Below are 20,901 nucleotides of genomic sequence, written 5' to 3'. Positions count from 1 at the left end.
AAATAAAAAGACATACTAAATTATGTTAGACAGATGAAGACCCAAATCACTCAAACAGAACACTGCATACTTCAGAAATATTAGCCAAGCGAAAATATAATTGATGTGGAGAAATGCATATGTATAATCTGATACAGTTCCATAAATTCAGGACTAGCTTACTTTTCACTCTTCCTAGGTGACATTCATATGACAACAGCATGGATGACAAGAACAGCTGCAATGACAATTACCATAGCTATAATGCCTGAAAACTTTGTCCATTCAGTGATCACTTATGAATTTCAAGCATAACGGGAAGAGGTTCGGAAAAGTAAACTTCAAAACGCCTCCATAGAGTAATTGGAACGGTGGCACATTACGTTTTCTTTGACTGGTAAAGAAGTAAGCTTGATTCTCATCGTGACGAGAGGAATCTTTATATGTGCGTTTTCAGTTGAATGCGAGTTAGCCGATCTCATACGAAGTTGATCATTTTTAATTTATAATAATTTATTAATTTAATAAATTAGGGACCATCTCATGATCCCCAATCCTAACACAATATATTTAATGTCTGAAATAGTGTGGGTTCTACGGTCGATTTTCTTGAGTTTACGGGAGAAAAAACCCGATTGGCCTTTCCAGAGATCGACTAAATCGGGAACCGGTCGAAAAAAGGCTTAGAAAAATTTCCTCTAGTCCCCGACTAGATTCGAAACACCAAGTCTTCCTTCCTGCGATCAAACGCTGTGGTGTGCAAACGCCGCATCCACTGAGCTACACAGCTTGTATTTTTCTGTATATAAATGACTATTTGAGGACCAAAGTGGAAACTCAGTCATGAGGAATCCAAGACTATAATCCAGCTGCGGCTAACTTAATTTTAACCCGATAAAGATTGTCTGCAGATTCTAAGATTATTCTAGAGACAGAAGACGCAAGAGTGCTTTGTTCGAACTAATAATTGTAGATTTATGTTTAGAAGAAACTATCTGCTGAGTAAAATTATGCGATTTACTTTTCACAATGCAGTGATACAGTTTACAGAAAGCAACCTCGCTAATATGTGGTGCTTTTTGTAACCACCAAATCTGTTACCATTTCTTTTTTTTTATTTCCAGTCACTATTGTAACAAGGCTTCCACTTAGGCATTTTGATAAAAGGCTGTTGAAAATCTTTTTTTAAATTGGCACTGTGTGGTGTGCTGTGCATGTATCGGACTCTAATCTTCAGTCTATTATTTCATGTGTGTAGATGGAAATTTGTTCAGTAAGTTTTCTAAGCTTGTATTGTACTTGTCCAGTTTGAATTTGTTTTGCAGTATAAATATTATTCACTAAAATAAAACTTGCTAACGCCTTTGATTTCTCTATTGGAAGCAGGTTAGGATGTTTTAGCCCTATCTAACTTTTGGAGACTGAGGGGCATTTCAATCTCCACTAATAGCCAATCAGAGATAACTGGCATACGACTATCACTAATTATAAACGGCAATCGGTGGAGAGACAGCTGACAAGTATCGCCATCTCGTGGTCGCTACACTTAACATAATATATTTATTGTCTGAAATAGTATGGATTCTACATTCGATTTCTTGAATTTGGGGAAAAAAACTTGAGTTTCCAGGAGAAAAAAAAATCAATAAATATTATATAATATATATTTAATATAAGGCAATATAATAATATAGTAAATCTGGATTTATAACATGTTACTTTCATTTTGATAATATCCACAACCAAAACCTGCCAGAAAAATTTTAATAGCTAGATATACAGAGAAAAATATGGGAAAGTAAATAACTTCAAAAATATAAATATGGCAAAAGGAAACCTTTTATGACAGTAACCTTTCAAAATATTGATTTTTATTGACATAAAAATGTCAATATGGCAACCTTGGTCAGAACTGACCATTTTTGCCACCCTAAAAAAATTATTTAGTGATAAATGGGCACAAAAATTCTATCCATTCTTTTTTTTACACGTTCACTACTTAAAACCAAAAATGAAAATAGAAATATGGTATCATTTTTATGGCTGTTTAGCCCATTTTTGTTTAGGAGTACCCCTTTTTTATAATGTCATCGGTTTTTTACTCAAATTTTAATGTTTACTAAGAGGAGTAACATGGGAATCTTCTCAGAAATAATACATAGAAAAGTTGCCTTTCATGAAATAAAAACTTTCGAACTTATGCAGCTATTTTTATATTCTATTCATTTATGCTTGCATGAAAACCCAACACGACCATGCAGGATTTTAAAACCTTTGATAAAATTGAGTGGTTAATCCTTATTCGCGTGCTCTGAAGAGAGAGGGGAAACACCAGGGTTCTCTCTCTCTCTCTCTCTCACACACACACACACACACACACACACACACACACCACTGTATAAGGCTTACTCACCTTCAACAAAAAGCCCTGATTAAGATTCTTAACATCTTCGACAGGATTCAACTTCAGGTCATTTCAACCAAAGGACAATGTAGAAATAAACTGAGCTCTATGGATGCATTTTTATATGGAAAATTTAATTTCAGTACTTGGCTATTGGGATTTGGTTATGCATACTTCATGAGCGAATAACATTAAAGCTAAATATGACAGATATTTCGCAATTATTGCATGGTCAAATGCAAGTAGACTTCCCATTCTAAGTCTGTGGTGATACACACAATAATTAAAGTTGCATCATTAATTTCACTGACGAATTTTATTCTCCAAAGAGAATAGGCATAGGAGGAAGCTAGCATCTGCTCTTAACCAATAACAGAATAGTTGGCCCAAAATATTAGTGATTTTAATTGGAACCCTCAAAGAAGAGTATGGCAGACAACTACCGCCATCTCGTCCCTAACAGCATATATTATTGTCTTGAGCAGTACGGGTCCTGCGGGTGATTTTGATGAGTTTACAGGATGGAAAAAACTGCTTGATCGTTCCAGGTCTCGACTAACTCGGTAACCATTCAATGCAATGCTTTGAAAAAGTACCTCCAAATAAGAACTAGAATCGAACTCAGAGCAGTCTTTCTTCAGTCAACATAGCTCTCTGAATGGTATATTAATTTCCACAGGGCCAACCAATCACAACATTGAGGGGGAAATCTGATAATGCCTTTTTATTTCCTATGGGAGTATGTGAAGCATTTTAGCTCTAAATAACTCTAGGGCTTGAGGAGGTAGTCCAACCCCACTGTCAGGCAATAGCGGATAGCTGGCAAAGACTATCACTAATTTTAAATGGCATGGGGTGAAGAGAACGTAGACAATTGACGCCATCTCGTGGGCGTTAACACAATATATTACTGTCCGAAATAGTATTGGTTCTATGGTTAAATTTGAGTTTATGGGACGAAAAACCCGAGTTTCAGGCAGAATAAACATTCATTTGCCTGTCCCCCTTCCCCCAAACACACACAATTGTATGAGACTGGCTAACTCACCTTCAACTGAAATAAATGCCCTGATAGAGATTCCTAATATCCTAGAGAGAATTCAAACATAGGGCATTTCAACGAAAGGACACTGCAGAAACCAACTGAGCTACGGATGCATTTTAATGTAGAAATTATAATTTCAGTACTTGACTATTGGGAGTCAGTTATGAGTGCTTCATAGGTGAATGCGTTCAAGGCTAAGTATGACCGGTATTGTGCAAATGGTCGTTATTGCTTGGTGAAATGGCAAGTTTCTCCAGGAAAAAACGTTTCCTGGAGAAACACCAACTTGCCGTACCAAAAACTATAATCATTACATGTATTGCCATAGACTTATTGTGGGACATTTCACCAAAAAACTTTTTCCTGGACGTTATTATTCCCTAATACTACTATTAGGGAATAATAGTAGTATTAGGGTCTAGGGACACTGTGTGAGGGAAGTTGTCGGCTGTACGCCCTCTCTCTATCTCTCTTGAAAACGCTTCATTCATTGATATCTTGGCTCCACCAATAAATGCATGAAGAATGGAAACTGGCTCTTCCAAAAAAAAAAAAAAAAAACCGGTACGGATAAAGGAGCATACTGTACTCCTACTGTGGCTAAAAAGGATTAAATGATGCATTTGATTTTAAAAATAAATCCTGTAAAGCTTTTATTTTTAGGGGTAAGAGGAGCCATTTACCCTTAACATTTGGAAAATTGATAGGCATCCCATAAACACTAGCAAGTGTATGCTTCTAGTAGCATATTTCCAAGGTCCATCCACATTGCATCAATATACAAAACTTTTGCCTGAAATTTCTAATTTTGTGATGGCCTGTGGAATTGACATTTGCATCAGTAGCACTAGGTTGCCCGAAAAAAGTTCTGATTTCGATTCTAGTCGCCGAGTATAGGAAAACGTTTCTGATCCTTTCTTAAAGCAATTCTCGAGTTATTCAATCCCTATCACAGGCGAGTTATAATTCTCGGTATGTCAACCAATACGAATAAGGGCTTCGGATCCGGAGATAGAGGCAGTCGTCTGATATACTCTTCCCTATTACTTCCAAATCATCACATGAGCCAACGTAAGTGATGGAAGATCAGCTGCACGGCGTTTTTCAAAAGTTAAAGCTTAAGGATTACTGCATACTCCCTTTAGAGAAGAAAAAGGTATTCCAGGATTTATTTATTCATAAAACTTCCAACATGTGGACTTAAATTCCGCTTTATATTTCATAGAGTAAGAAAAATGTAGCATGCTATGCTTAGAAAGTTACAGAACTACTGAACTACTTTTTGTGTAGCTTGATTTTCACTTTCCACAGTTTGTCATGAAAATTTTTCTCCTCATATCAAATTATAAAGAGTATTTTTGTGAACAAAATGATATATGAATCATTTGTATTTAACACATAAGTATTTTTTTAAAAAATTCTTTAGAATGGACCCACATCACTTAATTCTTAAACTGGAGCACCTACTAGAGATGCAGCACCTGAAAAGCAAAGTTCCGAATGCAGTGAAGATCAATGCAGTTTGACCAGTTTCCATATTTCAAGGCTAATGATATCCTTTCTTGTCCAAAATTAGCGACATTCAGTCAGGCATAAGACATTAACACTGCAAGCATCGAAAGAAATCCGGTCGTAAGCAGTCACAAAAGTAGCAAAATATAGATTCTCTATCAACCCATTTCTGCATGTGAGCTCCGACTTTTCCAAAATCTTCATCGTCACGCCAGATACTGACAGGTCGATGGTTAGGCACATCAGTCTTTGCACTATCTTTGTGCAAGGGGATTATATATTTTTACACTACTGTTGAATCTTTCCTGTTTTGAGAACATTCTTTTTAGCATCAGTGCTGAGATCCTATGAGTCCTTATTGCTTAATTCTTATTCGGTTTATGCAACATATCTAGCACTTTCTCCTCCTCATCCGTCTGAGGAGTACGAAGGATGCAATAGTGAGTTGGAATAATTTCGAACTCAATTATCACATACACCAGATTGATAGTATCAAAACGGGCACTCCGTTGAACATTCTCTTCGGAAATGTTTCCCCCCATACCACCTATATTTCGTAGCCATTTACCAATTTTTCTTCAAACAGTTTATCCTTCATAAGTTTCCTGATGTCCGAACCGATAAAAATACTTACTTTCAATTTTGCTGTAGATAATCCTGGAAATTTTGCACAGATGTATTTAAAACACTCTCCTTCTTTCGACAAAGCCTTGACAAATTGCTTCATCAATCACAGCTTTATGTGAAGCGGGTATAAAAGGATTTTTTTCCGAGCAACCTTTCGTGTAACATTTTTACTTCTTTACTTCCAGGTTCTAATGTGACTCTTTCTGGCCATTCCTTCTTGATCCAATATTGCTCTCGATCTCCGCTGTCCCACTCGCCCAAAAAGCACGGGCATTTGATGTATCCTCTTCGTTGTCCCAAAATCATAGATATGACTTTAAGATCACCGCAAACTGTCCATCCATGATCATTGTACTTACGTTTGCTGAGAATGAAGGCTAAAAACATTTAAAAAACCGCAAACACGTTAAATTAAATCTTCACACTAACTTAGAGAATATGCCACCTTTCAGATATATAACCTTAGTAGTGAACGACTAAAGTTCAACTAAAGAATCACACAAGAAAATGTAAGTGCCTGTGACAACAGGAAAGTTATCCGTTATCACGGCGAATCAGATTCAGAGTAGCCAGCTGCACTTTTATCTGCATTCCTCCCTCTCCTATCTTAAGAATGAGAAGTTTCGTGGAAATTTCTTTATTTACCATAAAAAGGCACTTAAAAAAAAAGCACTTATACAACTAATTAGCTGTAAATAAAGGAGAATGAAAATAAATACTAATGCACTGAATTTAAATCCAAATACTACTAATAAAAACGATAAAATTAGAAATTGGGTAAAATTGGTGGATAATGGAATTTTTTTTACTATTTTTTCTGAACTCAGCACCTAAAAATCTATAAGAATCAATTATTACTTCTCATACAACTTTTCCATCGCAGGCCCGTGTTATTAAAGAGCAGCTGACAAAGAAAGGAAGCGATCGTATTTGTTGGAGACAAACTCGCCAGCAAATGAATTCCCAGACATACGGAAATCATTTGGAGAAATATGGAGAAAAAATGCAAGCAAATCAAATAATGTTAGAACCCACTGGATTTCTATGCATTGCATGGAATAATCATTACCACTACTAACATCACATGGAGAGAATATACAAGAGGGGGGGGGGAAGACACCATATTGTTATGCAACTTTTGAAAGTAATATCCGCAAACTGGTTCAAAATGCTAGAGCAGGGGTCGCCAAACTTCTTTGACCGTCGACCCCTTCAAGAGTTTCTTACTTTTTATCGACCCCTCTATTTTACTATTACCTAATTATAATAGGACAAGCAGAAAAGACGCTTATGTGAGTTTTTAGATGGTTTATTTTATAGTTACAGTGTTTCTTGTATGTGTAATATAGTATATATTATTATATTGGCTTAACGTCAAACGGATACGTTTTTGTTTTTGATGTCATTCTTAACATTACATATTTGATAGGAGAGATAAATAATATGTAAAATATAAAATTTAATTTAGATAATAAAATAACAATAATACAATCTTCCTATAGGTATATATAGGATGTACAAAACTACCAGCCCTGCTCAACTCTTCAACATAGAGAAGTTTAGTTCGTGAATGAATAACGATTGAATTATAATATGTATGTTCATGAATTTTAGAACATTAAGGCTCACTTGTATGTCAATGCGCAAAAATGAGAACTGGGATCGAATACGTGTAAGTATAAGTAAATAAGCAACTACGTACGTGTTGCAGTCCCTCTCACGCCGCGCCGCAGGGTCGGAACCACCGACATCCGTTTATTGGTAAATACGTCATTTTAACTATTTTAAGTTAGCTAATAGTTACCTCCGTAACTATTTTCATTACCTTGCTCCATCTTACAAGGTCCTATTCATGTCACTGTTCCCACGATTCACTCTTAATTGCGTTGTCGTTCAGGATGGAGGTAATCCAAGTTTACCGAATTAAATATTACCCGTACAATGATGCCTTATATTTTTCTATCGACCCCCTGAGCCCGAATCGACCCCTAACAATGTTATATCGACCCCTGGGGGTCGATATCGACCACTTTGGCGCCCAGTGTGCTAGAGTATAAAGGGTAAGAAATAGGAAATGTTCACCATCTAGATTTGAGCAGAATTATGAGTCACGTGAAATCAAATCAAATCAAATAATCACTGGAGAAAAAAATACATATGGACAGTTTTAAAAATAATCAAAGTTGAGCAATATTCAAAAGGTGAAGTGTACCAAATATACAAATATGATTGGAAAAAACTAAATGGTCTGAAATCAGGAATCAAAGCTTAGAAACATGTTGGCAAAATCTAAAAATCTGTTGATCAACTAGAGGAGCGCGTGAAGCCATTGTTCTGATATAATAATCAGAATATCATGGCGGACTTAGAGTTACAGGCATTTCTGGAAAAGAAATCATATAGAAAATTCCTAGCAAGTAAATCAGAATGTGTTCCTAAAGAATACACAGAAAGATGTCACAAACCGAACTTAATATACAAAAGTGGCTGAACGAAAGTCATGAAGAGACACTGGGTAGTTTAGAGAAAAGGAATATCACGACGACAGCAAAATATTCTAGAGGTTATTGAAAAAAAAAAAAAGAGAGAGAGAGAGAGAGAAATGGAGGAAAGAGTGCTACTGAAAGAATTAGAGATGATAAAAGTAAAGAGAAAATTTAAAGTTAAATTTTCCAATCTAATTTACGATTTTATCAGAGTAATTACAGAATACGTGAATTAATCATAAACGATATCTTAGCAAAGTAAAAGTAATAACTAATATCAATTAATGAATGAAATAAGCAGTGAAAATAGTGGTATGTGACAATATCAAGGAGAAATATATCTCGAGCATATTTCAGTATGATTGGTAGAATATGCACTAAGAAATGTGAAAAGGCACTTAGTTTAGATAATATTTGACCACAAATGTTCACAATATGGAGGTGTGGTGCATAATTCTGAAGGGCAGGTCAGTGAGTGGAATTTTTCCAGTTGCTGGGAGCAGATCTCTCATAATGAGCGTCCAGGTAAGATATATGTCAGCATGCTTACGACGAGGCTAAGAAAAACTTTGGAAGAGAATAACAAGTTGAGTTCAGGTCAAATGAGGATTGTCAGGAAAACAGATTTTTTTAATCTTAATAATACAATACACACATCATGGGAATATAAAAAATATCTGTATTTGCTCTCTGTATATCTCTCAGGGGGGACCCTGTAACACCTAGAGCGCGCGTCCACCGGGTGGCGGATAGGGGAGCCCACCAAGTGTGTGTGTGTGTGTGTGGTGGGGTGGTCCGAATATACTGAATAAGGACTCGTGAACCAACAGGGCCATAAGGTGCAATCATCTTGATTGTAAGGGAAGCGGCACTCCTATGAACCCCTAGCTAGATCTATCCTCTTCTTCTTTGAGGAAGATCCACTTACTTTAATCTTTCCTATAAGGCCTTATCAGCCAACTCTTCTTATTTTATGACCCTTATGCTATTAGAGTACTCAAGGGCCATGGGTTCTTTTCATTTCTGGCCTTACAACTATGCCCTCTCTATAAACCTTACTATAATTATTCTATAATCTTCTCTTTCCCCCTTCAATATACCCTATTCCTCTTATAGGTTTAAATTCGGAAGAAGGCTAGTTCAGAAGCCTTAAGGTAGCAGCCCTACCACTGAACTATTCCATCGTCAGGCTAGTCCCCTGACATGATGAACATAATTCTACTTGTAAGCTGACAGAAGAGATAATCGGATTGAATCTATGGAATACAACCCTGGAATGGAAAAGGTAAAACAAAAATGGAAATGACAAAATATAATACACATAGCAAACTGGAATGTAAGAGGAATAGCATATAACGAAATAGAATTAGACCAACTATTAAATGAAAGAAATTTAAAAATAGCGGTAATCACTGAAACAAAAAAGAAATTAAAAGGAACTATGAGAACCGAAAATTTTAACGTGATCTACAGTGGAGTCGACAGAGACCAAAGAGCAAAAGCAGGAGTCATGATTTGGATTCATAACTCCCTTTCAAAACAGTTAAAACATTATAAATTATGGAATGAAAGAATAATAGAAAGTCGAATAAAAATAGATAGAGGCTATTTAACAATAATTGGTTTATATGCCCCAGAAGAAGAAGGAAGAGAACAGGATAATACTGATTTTTATAATCAGCTACAAAACATATATAATAAAATAAATAAAAATGATTACATAATTTTAGCAGGAGACTTAAATGCAAGAATTGGAAACACGAAAATTAATAATAATATAGGAATACATGGAGAACATACTCTAAACAGGAATGGTAAAAAATTGATTGACTTTGTAGTTTATAATAACCTAAAAATAATGAATTCCTTCTATAAACATAAATACATACAAAATATACTTGGGCAGCAAGAGGGTGAAAATCAATATTAGATTACTTTATATTAAATGAAAAGACATCAAAATTTTCGCTAGATGTTAGAGTTCACAGAGGTATGAAATAAGCAGTGACCACTTCCTTGCTAAAATAAAATTAAGATTACCACCTAAATGGCTACAAGTAACAAGAACAGAAAGAAAAATTGAAACATTTGTTTATAAAACTACACTATTGAATGACACAAATGTACAATGGCTATGTGAACAAAGAATTAACCAATATCTAGATGAAATAAAACAAAATGAAAAAATAGAAATAGAATGGCTTAATATAAAAACGATAAATGCAGCAGCAAATGAAAGCTTAGGAAAGACCAAAAAATTCAATAAAAGGAAAAAACTGAAGATCTGGGATGATGCAATCAAAGAAATAATCAAAACGAAAAAAGAAGTCTATCACAAATGGTTAAGCAGTAAAAGATTAGAAGATGAATAAGATCCATAGCTAAAAGAGAAGTCAGAAAAAGACAAAGAATCATGGAACAAATTTGTTTCTAATTTAGAACATGATTTATATAAAATAAGAACCAATGAATAAAAGATTTTGAAACACTTAAATGCAGATACCAAAGAACATATAAAATTAAACACCGAATTGAAATTAGAAGAATTTCTAAATTACTACAGAGAATTGTGGACAGACAAATATTTTAAAAAAGACAACTGGCAAACAATTAACCAAAATGAAAAGGAAATAACTAAAGAAGAATTAAAAATCAGCCTGAAAGAAACAAGAAACGGAAAATCACCTGGAGAAGATAAGCTAGGTTCAGAACTATATAAATACGCAGGAACAAGATTCAAAGAAAGACACTTATTATTTTTAAATAAAATTCATTCAACTGGTATCCCCCCAATAGAATGGAAAAAAGCAATTGTGATTCCTATCTTTAAAAAGGTAATAAAGATGACCCTAAAAACTATAGAGGTATCAGTATACTAAATTCCTGTTACAAAATACAGTATATAGCAGAATATTAAATAGCAAACTAATGAAATATTCCGAAAACTTTATTTTAGAAGTACAGAATGGATTTAGAAAAGGACGATCGTGTACAGACCCGGCCTTTTGCCTAAAATTAATAATAGAGAAAAGAAGAGAAAACAATTTAGAAACACATATTGCATTTATTGACTTTGAAAAAGCATTTCGCCAAGATAAAAGAAACATATTATTTAACATATTAAAAGAAAGACAAATACCAAATAATATCCTAAAAGCTATCACAAGTATATATGAAAATAATCAAATACAAATAAGATTAAATCACGAACTATCATATACGAGAGAGAAAAACCAAGGGGTTAGACAGGGATGTCCCCCTCTCAGCAACTCTTTTTAATATCTACTTAAATGAAATAATAATAAAATGGAATAAAAATTTACATCAAGGAATTAAACTTTCTCCTACAGTAAACTTAAATCCAGCAAGAACTAAAATAGTAATAGATAACAAGATCTTAGAACAGGTGAATTCATTTAACTACCTAGGATGTATGATCACATATGAAAATGAAAAAGATATAAATGTAAAAATTGCAAAATATTTTAAAATAACAGATGTAATTAACTCTATATTTAAACCAAACCTAGTTCAAAAACCAGAACTAAAAGTATACAATACATTAGCCCTATCAGTCTTAATGTATGGAAGCGAAATATGGACAATAAAACAAAAAGACAAACAAAGATTAATAACAGCAGAAATGAAGTTTATAAGAAAAACTGCAAAGTATACCCTATTTGATCACAAAAGAAACGAAGAAATTATGAAAGAATTAAACCAAGAACCAGTAACAGAAAAAATTAAAAAATATAAACATAAATGGATGGAACACGTTCAAAGAATGAAAACAGAAAGATTACCAAAACAAGCCTTAAAGTACAAGCCATTAGGAAAAAGAAAACCAGGACGTCCTCTTAAACGATTCAACGATGACTTCTAAGGCTGGAACAGGCCATGCTAGGCCTAAATCCTTGATACGCATGATGATGATGACTCTCTATATATATGAAAAAAAAAAACATATGATAAGGTACTAAGGAAAATATTCTTCAAAGGACACGTTACATTTGTATAAATAAAACATGACATGGAGCTATATATAGTCTATATTTAAGTTGTCAATTATCAGTTCGAATTGGATTATTTAAGGAAAGATGATTTTATGTCAAAGGTGAAAGGTGAGTGCAATGCTGTCTCTATTGATCATCATTCCTGTTGCACATATGAAAGAAAGTGGAATTAAATTTGATACTATAATCCGAGATAAATGTAATCCTTCATTTAATTTAAGGTGTGTTATTACTAATCCACTTCAAGACCATCGCATTCCTAAACTGAATAGCTGCTACAAATTTAGTATGAATATCAATTGATTCTTAACGGAGAACGTAGAGAACTAAAGAAACATTTCGTTTATTTATACATAATTCTGGTAATGATGACAATTAAATATGGAAATAGATAAGAATAAATAAAAAAACACTGATATTGTAAGAGGCTGGTCGAATAACATTTATATCGAATAAGATTGAAATTAGCCAAAATATTAAACCAGCCACACACATGGCTGGTTTAATTTCATCCGATTTTAACTTATGAATCTGAAAGGTGGGTTAGAAATAATAAAAACAGTCTATTGAAGGGGGGGGGTGAGTTATGAAGAAAATTATAGGATTGAACAGACGGAATCACAGGCAGAATTATATTAAAATGCAGAAAAAAATGGGTGTTATTCGCACTCAGAAATGTGTAAGTACAGTTAATTCAAAGTGTGGGATGTAGGATGGTAGGGGGAAAAAATCCAGTCGAATAACATCTATTAATGCAGTTAGTCCCTAGTGTCTTATTAGAAAAAAATGCGAGATCTGACAATATTGGAAACAGGACAAATAGACTAATTTAGAAGATAGGCATCAAGGTTTGAATTATGGTACTGTCAGTTTACCCGTATTAGTTTGGGTTACACATCAAGAATACACGCATGCTTACTGAATGATTACTATAGTAATAAAGGTTATTCTTACTTGTCTAGTAGTCATAGAGGTTTTTGTTATAACTTCACTTTTGGACGTAGTTTTTGTGTGCACATCAGACTTTGCTTTGGGTTTTAACAAGTCTGCTCCGCCTCTGTAAATAAATTGAACAAAAAATGTTTTATTGAAGTAGTATAATCATTGTAAATAATATATATGATATTCGAAAAGAATATTGTCTCATGCTAGATGTCTGAATATTTCGAAATGATTAGACAGTCATATTATATTCTTAATTACATGTATATAAGAATGTAATATGACCAATTTGACTCAGTTAACATTACATTCTTATTAACAGTTTCCGTGAGATCCATAGAAAATCTTAACGTTTACACTTAAGTAAATGTTTTAGCACACCGGTACACTTAGATATTCATACTACTTCCACGAATGGACTCTTCTCGCCTCTTCCCATTCATGCTCGAGGACTAAGAGTGCTTCCCAGTTCACTGTTCTTTTGTTCCTTATCATGTTACCTTTTCATCAAGTTACCAAATATAAACAAATATAGGCAAAATTATATCAATGTAAAATGCAAACAATGAATAAACAAGTGGTTTTCGTTTTCCAAAATCTATACATCAATCGTTGCTTTAGGAAATCTTTATATTGCGCATCTGGACTATGGAAAAATATGGAAAAATGAACTAGCACATAACATAGTTCCTTTTTTCGTTCTCAAAATAGGTGAAAACTACAGTTCTATGCACAAATACTTTCTGTGTTTTTTCTCTAAAAATTCATGAATATCTTTTACTGTTGCATATCCTAGGGATTAAAAATGCAGTCTCCATGGAAATGTTCCCCCTACACTTCTATCATGTGTGCAATTAAATATCTCCTTGCGTTAATTCCAAACCCTGCAGTCTGCATTATCATTTCTGTTGAATAGAGGGGTTGTTCTACAGTCAAGGTATACTATTCGTTTACATATTTCAAAACACACTGTTATACACTAGTATTATTAGAAATGGAAGTTATTTTTACGAAGCAGAATTAAGTCAGACTAGAACAATAGTATAGCCATGTTTGTCAGTAATAATTCATAATTATGAGCAACAAACTAAGCACCAATTTTCTAACACAATTCGTATACTTCCACTAGAAACACCAGTATGAATTATTTGTCATTGAGTATCAAATTTCAGAATTCATATTTGATAGGAACTGAAAAGAAACCTTTAGCTGCCATTTAGCAATTCAAGTACGACTACCTCGAAAATGACAACTATATTCCCTATCACATTCAGATTATACACAACACATTGCAGAGTTTTATAAATAACTAAATAAATACAGTTATATTCCACTAATTCGAATCCTACCCAAAGGGCCTATGAGTTGTGGAACTACTTTCTGAAAATGATTAATTAGTAATAGCGTTGGTCCAGCTATCTCTGATTGAGTACAAGTTGAGATTGAACTGCCCGCTCAATCTCCAAAAAGTTAGATAGGGTTAAAAAAAAACGGCCTCGCCTATTCCCTATATACAGGAATAAAAAGGCGTTAGCTGATTTTTTTTTGGATTTGATATATATAATATGGGCCAATATCTCAAGAGCATATTTTATTTTCTTTGGTTAAAAAGTATGAATTATAATTCATGGAAATTGAACTTCCCCCTCAGATTCCAAATGATTGGGCTAAAATGGCCTCTCCTATTCCCTGTAAGGGAATAAAAGTATTAGCTGCTTTTTTTTTCAAATTATAAATGGATAATATAGGTATTATGCCTGGGAAAATTCCCATGTTACTCCTCTTAAAAAACTATTATTTATATGGCTATTTTACCCTGTTTCCGTTTAATAGTGTCCCTTATTTTAAATACATTAGCTTTTTACTCAAGAATTTTTTAGGGCATTGTAAGTGTATTTTAGAGGTAAATATATGCAGACTAATAGAGGAAGAAATTTTGCACATAACTTGTTTGGATGTTAGGATATCTTCATTCTCCCTACTTCTGCTGTTAGGCCGATGAAGGGGGTAGGAAACGTGTGTGTGTGGGGGGGGTGTTTGAGGCAAGGTGGGTAGATTAAATTAGAAAACCCGAGTGTTTTTTAAAAATAATATATATACATGTATATATATATATATATATATATATATATATATATATATATATTATATTTAAGGGCGCTTCTTTGAAAAAGGAAGGGATTTATGGGAAACAGGGCTGGGGGAGAACGTTAACAGGGTGCGAGCCGTTTCGATCGTGTATCGTCATCGGAACATTTCAGAAAAAGTGTAAGGCTATGTCATGTCAGCTTGGTGTATCTGCCTTAGAAGGACTTTTGTTTTCGCTTATTGCTCGGAGTCGTGACCTAATTTTTATGTTGTGGAGCTTGCAACACTCGGAAATTTGGTAGGGTCGGTGGGCGTTATTTGAGATTTCGTCACATTTTATGGCTGTTTGTTCCGATATTCTAAGCATTGTTTTGTTGTCTTGTTTGTCTATTATTATGGCCTTGTCAATTTGCGGGGTACGTTTCTGTTCAAGGAAGTGAACTGCTATTTCTGTCTTCCCTGTACTCTGTATTTTATTTTTCTTTTTGATGTTGCGTTTTTTTTTTTTTTTTTTTTTTGTGTTTAAATGTTCTGGAATAGAGATGTTACAGTCACGGAAGTGTTCTTGTAATCTAGCCCATAAAGACCTGATGGTAGAACCCGTGTAGGTGATATCACAGTCTTTTTGGCAAGGAATTTGTAGACTACATTGTGGTGTTCTAGCATTTCTTTGTGTGTGAGAGGATTAATGGGTTTTAGGAGAGTTGCTAATTTTTGGTTTGTAGTCCGTGTGTTTGAAAATGTATTTATAGGCTTTGTATATGTTTTGTAAGTATGGCAGTTTGATAATCTTTCGTGTTGGAAAGTCTGTTTTGGTTGTAGGTTTGTTTTGACGGGTTTTTGCTGGTCGGAGTCTGTTTGCGTAATTTATTAGTTGTGTGGGATAGTTGCGATTTAAAAATATCTGTGTTAAATTATTTAATTCCGTGTTTGTAAGCATTTATAAATTGTGATAGGATGACTGATTTTTTAACTGAATATGGATGGTATGAACTGAAATGGACGTAGTTTTCGATATGTGAGGGTTTGTGGTATATTTTCGTGGCTATTTTGTTCTTAGTTCTGATTAATGTCAGTAGTAGTCCAGCCACTTCTGTCCAGACCACGATCAAGATAAGATAAGGAATCGTGTCGTGTTGAGTATTGATATCAGATGAAGATAAGTGACGTCATTTTTTAGTTGTAAATAAGTGACGTAATTGTTACTTGTAAATAAGTGACGTTATTGTTATGAATGGAAAAGTAAGATATATTAGTGGATAAGGATTGGTGTCGTGATTGGTGCGACAGTTCTGACAAGATCAAGATAAGATAAGGAATCGTGCCGTGGATCTGTTGTTATCAGATGAAGATAAGTGAAGTAATTTGTTAGTTGCGTAACTTATTTAAGAGTTGTAAATAAGTGACGTTATTGATTTGAATGGAAAAGGAAGATATATTAGTGGATAAGGATTCGTGTAGTGATTGGTGGGACACACTGAACAAAACAGGCGTAGGGTGAATGGGGGAAGTGATGTCATTGTCGTGGATGTGTGTGTAATGTGATATAAATAAGTAAATGGTTTGCGTGATATAAAGATATAAATAAGTGAATGGGGGAAGTGATGTCATTGTCGTGGATATGTGTGTAATGAGATATAAATAAGTAAATGGTTTGCGTGTTGCATTATGAGTGATGGATAGTGATAAGATGGGTATGTTTGGAATTTTGCTGATGTGTTATAGGAACATATGTCTCTGTGATATTATGTGGTGTTTTGGTTTGTCTATAGAATTGTGGGCGATGTTTTTGAAGTTTTGAATCTTGGAATTTTCCCAGGGTGACACACATCCTTCATTGTCGTCATATTTTGTGTTTGGTTGTCTATAGATGGCAATACTAATTTTCCAATACAACTTGGGTAATTCTTTCCTGTTAAAACTATGGGAATTCTTAGAGTAGAGATCTTAGAATTCTTAGATATGGCGGCAGCTTATGAAAAAAAAAACTATCCCGTATTAGATTTGCGCTTACCCAAACATACGACCAGCGTTTATTGTAATTACAAATCACTTGTCATGTTTACGTTAAAAAAAAAAAAGATTAACTTACATTTCTTTCCAGGATGGGACATTTTGGAACTATCGAGGTTTTCTGAATATTCCAAATTGCTGATTTTAACATATATTCACATCACAAAACACACAAACACAAGATCTGAAATACAGTTGACTCTTTTTTCATTATAGGTTACTGGGGCTAACATATATTCAGAGCACAAAAACTCACAAAATGGGACTTGAAAGACATTTCTGTATATAACCAGAAAATCTAGTTGACTACTTAATTTAGATTACTATCCGATTGGTTCTCTGTATTAATTCCTTCCCACAGTTGCTCATGCTATGTTTTCACAAGCTTGGTGGGAAAGTCTACACACCATTTTGTTGAGGATATGTGTTAATTCCTGTTTGGAATATAGAGTGCTGTTAGAGTATGGAATTCTGACAAGTGAAATGATTTTTTTCCCAAATTGATTGGTTATTTTCGCTATTTTACTTTTAAAATTCAGTTTAACTAAATGTTCTAACAGAATAACTGAGCAAAATTAATAAATAATTAAAACGTATGTGAATTTATTTTCCAACACTGTAGATTTCTCATTAAATCTTCTGTTAAAAATATGTCTCTTATCCGGTCGCCAATTTGTTGTACCTAGGTGAGAAATAGCGTGGTTAGGTTGGAGGTCTTCATTCCCGTAGGAAATTGTTGTAGTACCAAATTAATGGTTACATTTTATTTTTTTTAAAACCAATATGACTTAATTTTACCTTCGATTGCTTGTGCTCTTAACCTATTTCTGTAACTAAAATTTATTTATTTATTTATTTTGTTCTTTACCATTAGTAATTTTAAATAACGGATATGAGACAAACAAGGTTTTGAACTCCCCGTTAGTGTTTTCTTTTAGAAACGTCTTTTGCTAGCACAACAAATAAATAGTTATTTCTTATTATTTCAAATGAATATTAGTGCTGTAGTATATTCTTTATTAATTTCTATGTTACCTTTTATTTGGCTGTAATATTATTAACGAATTGTATTTACTGAATCTAAGATACAGAAATCAAATAAAGTGAAAAACACAGTATTTGTTTTCCTACTTATCCTTCTGATTTAACATTTGCATTGCTGTTCATAGTGTATGATTTGCCACTGGTGCTTGCGTGTAATTCATGTGATTTTTCTCCATGTGACATTTCAAAACAAGTTGAACTATGGTTTTTACATAGTTTAACTATGTAAAACTCATTTCTGTTAGTCCCAATTGACTGTTCTCCTCTCAGCCCGACATTTATTTCACATATATAAAAAAAAAAAAAAAAAAATCAGCTAACGCCTTTTTATTCCCTTATACGGGGAGTAGGCGAGGCCATTTAGCCCTATCTAACTTTTGGAGACTGAGTGGGCAGTTCAATCTCCACTGGTACCAATCAGAGATAGATGGCCCAAGGCTATCACTAATTAAGCGGCACTTAGTGAAGAGAGACGGCTCAAATGTGCCGCCATCTCGTGGTCCCTAACCCTAACACAATATATTTAATGTCTGAAATAATGTGGGTTCTACGGTCGATTTTCTTGAGTTTACAGGACGAAAAACCCGAGTTTCCGGGAGGAAAAACCTGCTTGCCCGTGCCAGAGATCGACTAACTCGGGAACCGGTCGAAAAAAGCTTAGAAAAATTTCCTCTAGTCGCCGACTAGACTCGAAACCAAGTCTTCCTTCGTGCAGCCAAGCGCCGTGGTTGGCAAACGCAGCATCCACTGAGCTACACAGGCTCTATTTCACACATATATATATATATATTTAGCACAATTATTATATTATATATTCTTTCCAATACAAATAGATAATTATCTATTCTTATTTCAAATGAAAATTAGCTTAGAAAGAAAGAAAAATTGTAAAGAAAAAAAATTTTTACCCTCAAATAAATATTTATGATCACACCAAACAAGAAATTCATCAGCTTTGTCAAAGTTCTGAAATTCATGCACATATTGTTTTCATCATTTGGTATCGTTTAAATGAAGAACAGGTCTGGCTATTAAGTTTGTTAATGTTTTTTTTTATTTTGATTTTTCTCTTCCAATGACGAGTATTATTTGATATATGCATGTTGATTCAGTTGATTTTATCTGCAGACTACGATACCTTTTTTACAGTAATCTTTTTATGAGTTTTAGTAATGTGTTGGGTTAAAATATCTAATGTGTCTCTGTAAAATAACCAAATTCTAGCAGTCGTTCTTTCAGTATGACTGTTTTTTTTTCTAGTCTGTTGGAGGTATCTACTGATATAATAATAAAATTTTGACTTTTCCGGTGAAATCTTCTCCACTAAAATTCTGGCTATTAATTTAATACCCAATTCCTTTTGCTTCCAAGAGTTAATATTTTCTTGAAATATTTGAGGGCTTGCATGAAGAAATAAGACTTTTAATTCACTGAGTGGATTTTCAAAAAAAAGTCTCTAGTTAGTTTGTGGCATGAAATTTCACAAAAAAGGGTCTTACTTAAATTTGTATAACACATTAAGAACATTCAATTTTTTCATTCTTATTTGCACATTTTATTTGAGTGAAAATTTTATTTACAATTGTATTTACTGAAATTAACATACAGAAAATAAATAAAGTGAAAAAGGCAATCTTATTTTTTGGTCCTTAATCTGCTTATTGTTAATTTTGAATTGTTGTTCAAAGGTTTAGGGATTGCCATCATGTGGTTTTTGACAATATGACTTTCATCTGAAAGTTTCTTCATTTGTGATCATTGGGAATTTATTACTGTTGAAAAATTAAGGGTCACATTTTTTATTTTTTTTGAAACCAATGCATATATTTTTGAAAATTATTTAAAGCACAGAATCGTATGCTATGTTTCCCAAAGCATTTAAAAGCACACATTATGTTTTCAGGTTTTGGTCATCCAATTTCATTTAAATCAAGAACAGGTCTCTCTAACCATCTTGTTAATGTTTTTGATATTTCTCTTCCTTTGGTGAGCAATATTTGATATTTGCATGCTGATTCTATCATCTAATTGATTAGTTTGTCCAGAAATAGTGAACCACCCACTTCAGCTGATGGTTATATTTTATTTACCAAGCATTCTGTTTTTTAACTCTTTCAGGTAATTCTCTCCAACTACACGGTGATTTTGTCCATGCATATCTTAAAATAATTCAATCAGAAATACAAATGTCTTTAGGAAATAAATTTGAAGTCTTATTCAAATGGAATTGTACATCAATTAAAGCAATGATAACTGAAAATTCGTATTTTTCACCCACTGTAATTTTGCATATTCGTTTTCCTTCATTCTTCATCTTACATTACTTCATTTGGCACCACAAATAAACAGTTATTTATTATTATTATTATTATTATTATTATTATTATTTCACTGATTATTAGCTCTGATCTTATAATTTATGTTAACTTTCTGTTACAAAATTCTGAACAATTAGAACTTTTCACAAAGAAACTTTAAAAGAATTTTGTGACTCACCCATTATTTTTACTCTACAGGACACAAAAACCCCACAACACAATACAATAGTTGCTATGGATGAACGATTACCTTAACTCCAAAATCACCTGAGTCATTTGTTTTTACTTATAGTACTGTGTACCCTACCCTATCCTGACCGTTCCTTCAAAAATGAAACTTTCGCACACATGACTCACAGACATGTTTTGCATGTTGGTGGATATGCTGTTGATATGAGTTTATCTTACTTTGTGTGGGAAAAGCCAAAAT

The 20,901-nt window shown here is 33.6% G+C and overlaps 1 protein-coding gene across 1 annotated transcript in view; it reads right to left on the bottom strand.

The window, feature by feature from the left end:
• The window catches only part of LOC150104300 (uncharacterized), a 346,794-nt gene that overhangs the window by 276,010 nt on the left and 49,883 nt on the right, over positions 1-20,901 (bottom strand). The window contains exon 3 of the mRNA XM_090396282.1: positions 13,021-13,123. Within this exon, the coding sequence (XP_090252408.1) occupies positions 13,021-13,123 (103 nt within the window). The remainder of the gene's footprint in view (positions 1-13,020; positions 13,124-20,901) is intronic.

Source organism: Typopeltis vanoorti, chromosome 8 (assembly GCF_054136105.1).
Source record: "Typopeltis vanoorti isolate ZY-2024b chromosome 8, IOZ_Tvanoo_1.0, whole genome shotgun sequence".
NCBI classification, from domain to species: Eukaryota; Metazoa; Arthropoda; class Arachnida; order Uropygi; family Thelyphonidae; genus Typopeltis; species Typopeltis vanoorti.
The sequence above is the reverse complement of the archived record's forward strand: the minus strand, read 5'-3'. Positions and strand labels throughout refer to the sequence as shown.